This window comes from Salvia splendens, chromosome 9 (genome assembly GCF_004379255.2).
Source record: "Salvia splendens isolate huo1 chromosome 9, SspV2, whole genome shotgun sequence".
In the NCBI taxonomy this organism is placed as follows: Eukaryota; Viridiplantae; Streptophyta; class Magnoliopsida; order Lamiales; family Lamiaceae; genus Salvia; species Salvia splendens.
Window position 1 is genome coordinate 26,536,255 of NC_056040.1, and position 2,906 is coordinate 26,539,160.

General features: G+C 41.3%; 1 protein-coding gene across 1 annotated transcript; it reads right to left on the reverse strand.

Moving 5' to 3' along the window:
• Positions 1–509, reverse strand: LOC121749362. Its single transcript, XM_042143937.1, has 2 exons — positions 297–509; positions 1–230 (listed from the first exon to the last, which is right to left on the reverse strand). Exons 1-2 carry the CDS (start codon positions 400–402, stop codon positions 1–3), a joined length of 336 nt encoding a protein of 111 aa, XP_041999871.1. The 5' UTR covers positions 403–509.
• Positions 510–2,906: the final 2,397 nt, after the last annotated feature.

Below are 2,906 nucleotides of genomic sequence, written 5' to 3' on the forward strand. Positions count from 1 at the left end.
CTACACAACACGTCCTAAAGTGCACTTTCTTATATTATGGCCGGTCTCTCCACAAAGGCGGCATCGAGGAGGAGCTCTTGGCGCATCTTCTTCGCGCTCATCCATTTGGTTGTGTATCATGCTTCTGTTGTACCGCCCACGTGAACGAGGAAGTAGCCGTGCTGGTGAACATTCCAGTGTCCAGTCAGGTTCATACCAATAATCTTGGTGTCTCAGTGGACGGAACGCAGCTGCATAAAAGTGCAATTGTAAGACATGAAAAAAATGTAAGAATAAAAAGTATCTAAACAATATACCTGCGTACTGGTGAATCCAAACATCTGTGTGGTATCGTGTATCAACATGACTAAAGATGGCATCACTGCGTTCTCTCAGCACCGCAACAGCGTGAGAGCAAGGCATTCTCCAGGTCTGCCACTTTCCACATGAGCATCTCTTTTCACGGTAATCCACAACATGTATATTATGGCCTCTACCCGGACCTCTGTGATAGGTTAGCACATCATAAGTTCCACGTGCTATGCTTGTAGTCCTAACATGATGACGTCTCCCTCGACGGTCATTCTTCTAAAATAACTCACAAGCCCACGGTGTCAAAGGCGTCTAACATTGTTTGGCTAGAGTCGTTCGGTTAACAAACCAGTTGATGGTCCGCCAGAATGTAATATCAATGATAGCTCTAATTGGGAGTTCCCTCGCAGCTAACAACACATTATTATAACACTCGGCCATGTTAGTAGATGTCTCACCCCATCGACGAAATTCATCATGTGCCATAGTCCACTGCGATCTATCTATGGTAGTTTCGAGGTACCTCAGAGCTTCTGGACTCACCTTTTCTAATTCACGCCTTGCAGTCCAATATCTCCGCTCCTCAATTACTTCACCCATTATCCATACCCATTTCTTCACTCCGGGGCCTTTGTGTCTTTGTAACACATTCGATCTAACGTGAATTAAACAGAATCGATGATAACCAACTGGGGCCTCTTTCCACACATCAGCCTTCATGGCATTTATAATGCCTTGATGTCTGTCACTTATTATGCACACTTCCTGGTCATTCTTTATAATATGCACTCTCACAAGATTCAAAAACCAACTCCAACTCTCGTTTGTTTCTTCATCAACAATAGCAAAAGCAACAGGCAAACAGTTCTTATTTGCATCGTAACCTACTGCAGCAAGTAATTTACCTTTCAATCTTCCACGCAGGTGAGTCCCATCAATTGATAAGACCGGCTTTGCTACTTGGAACGCCTCTATTACTGGCCCAAATGCCCAAAATACGTAGCGGAACGCCTTTGTATTACCTTGACTCAGTACAGGGTCATGCAACCACTCAACGATTGTCCCCGGATTTTGAGTTTGCAACTCAATCAGGTAGCTGGGGAGTTGTCTGAAGGATCCCTCCCACCCACCATATACAAGCTCAATAGCTTTTCTGCGAGAGTACCATGCTTTCTTGTAGCTGATTTTCACGTGAAATTTATCTTGGATATATGTACGTACTGTAGAAGGCTTGAATCCAGCATCGTTTTCAATTTGGCTTCGAATACAGAGAGCAATCATGGATGATGTAAGATTAACATGTTCACTTGGATCGTGATCTCCCATACAGCAATGTCGATCAACCCATGAGTTGATAGACCAGCTACCATCACGTTTCTTAAACGTTGCTTTAACCTCCCAATTACATGGGTAGCGTTGCCCAAGGTCCCTGCCTCTTCTTTTCGGACCAAATGGGTCCCTACAAACTGCATGCCATGTTCTTGAATGACTATCCATAACCTCATACATCCGACCTGTTCCCACATGCCATAATGTGATAGCAGTTTTCAACTGCAATTTGCTATCAAATTTTGTTCCCACATCTATATGTCTCGGATTATCCTCATCCCAATACCACATATCTTCTTCAACCAATCCATGGTCTTCTGAAAAGTAACCTCGGCTGCCTTCACATGGTAATGATCGAAAAAATGGTAACCCTTCAGGCACATAGTTGGGAACAGGTTGCTCCCCACGAACAGATGGTTGTACATAATTTTCAACCATCATATCAAGTGTCTCATCGTCTGTAGAATCTTCACATGATTCTGCACTATAATCAAGATCACTTGGTTGAGAACCATCGGAACCATCACAATCAGAGCCATCTGCACCATCAACATTATCTGCACCATCACAATTATCTGAACCATCTGAACCATCACAATTATCAGAACCATCTGAACCATCATAACCATCACATGTCACATTTGGTACATCTAGTGGTTCATCAACCTCCCTCCCAGATGTGTTGAATTCAAAGCTATGATATTCATCATCCCTCCTAGATGTCCCGACATCAAAACTAGGATAACCATCTCTCCTAGACGTTCCAACATCATGATGAGTGATAGGTGGTTCAAATTGCAACGCAGTGGTAACAAGAGTATATTCAATAAAAAGTTCAATTTGACTTGGATTTTCAGCAAACATATACTCCAACAAATTAGCATCCACTGGTGTAGCTATATAATTCACCACTCCACTAAAAACCACAAGATGCCTCCATGTTAAATCAATCGTATGTGCATCCAACTCAATTCCAATTTTTTCACATATCATTGAAACAAGTTGATAATAAGATATCTTTTCATTCAATATAATAAATGATTTTGCACGAGGGGGATCATAAGCAACACCCAAACCTGGGAGCTGAATAATTTTCCCATCCCAATATAAACTCACAAACACCATTAAACCTGCAAAATAAGTACGACATAACATCATATACTATAAATTCAACATACTTAAATAAATATTGAACAAAATTAAAACCGAAAATTCAATACCAAGTTCAATGCCATAAACCATAAATCTATACCTAACTAACATATAGCAATGATAATTGAAATTAA

Excerpts from the sequence above, each read along its gene's own strand:
- LOC121749362 (XM_042143937.1), bottom strand. The coding sequence starts at position 402 with ATGCCTTGCTCTCACGCTGTTGCGGTGCTGAGAGAACGCAGTGATGCC. Across the intron at positions 231-296 it reads TTGGATTCACCAGTACGCAG|CTGCGTTCCGTCCACTGAGA; the intron begins GTATATTGTTTA and ends ACTTTTATGCAG.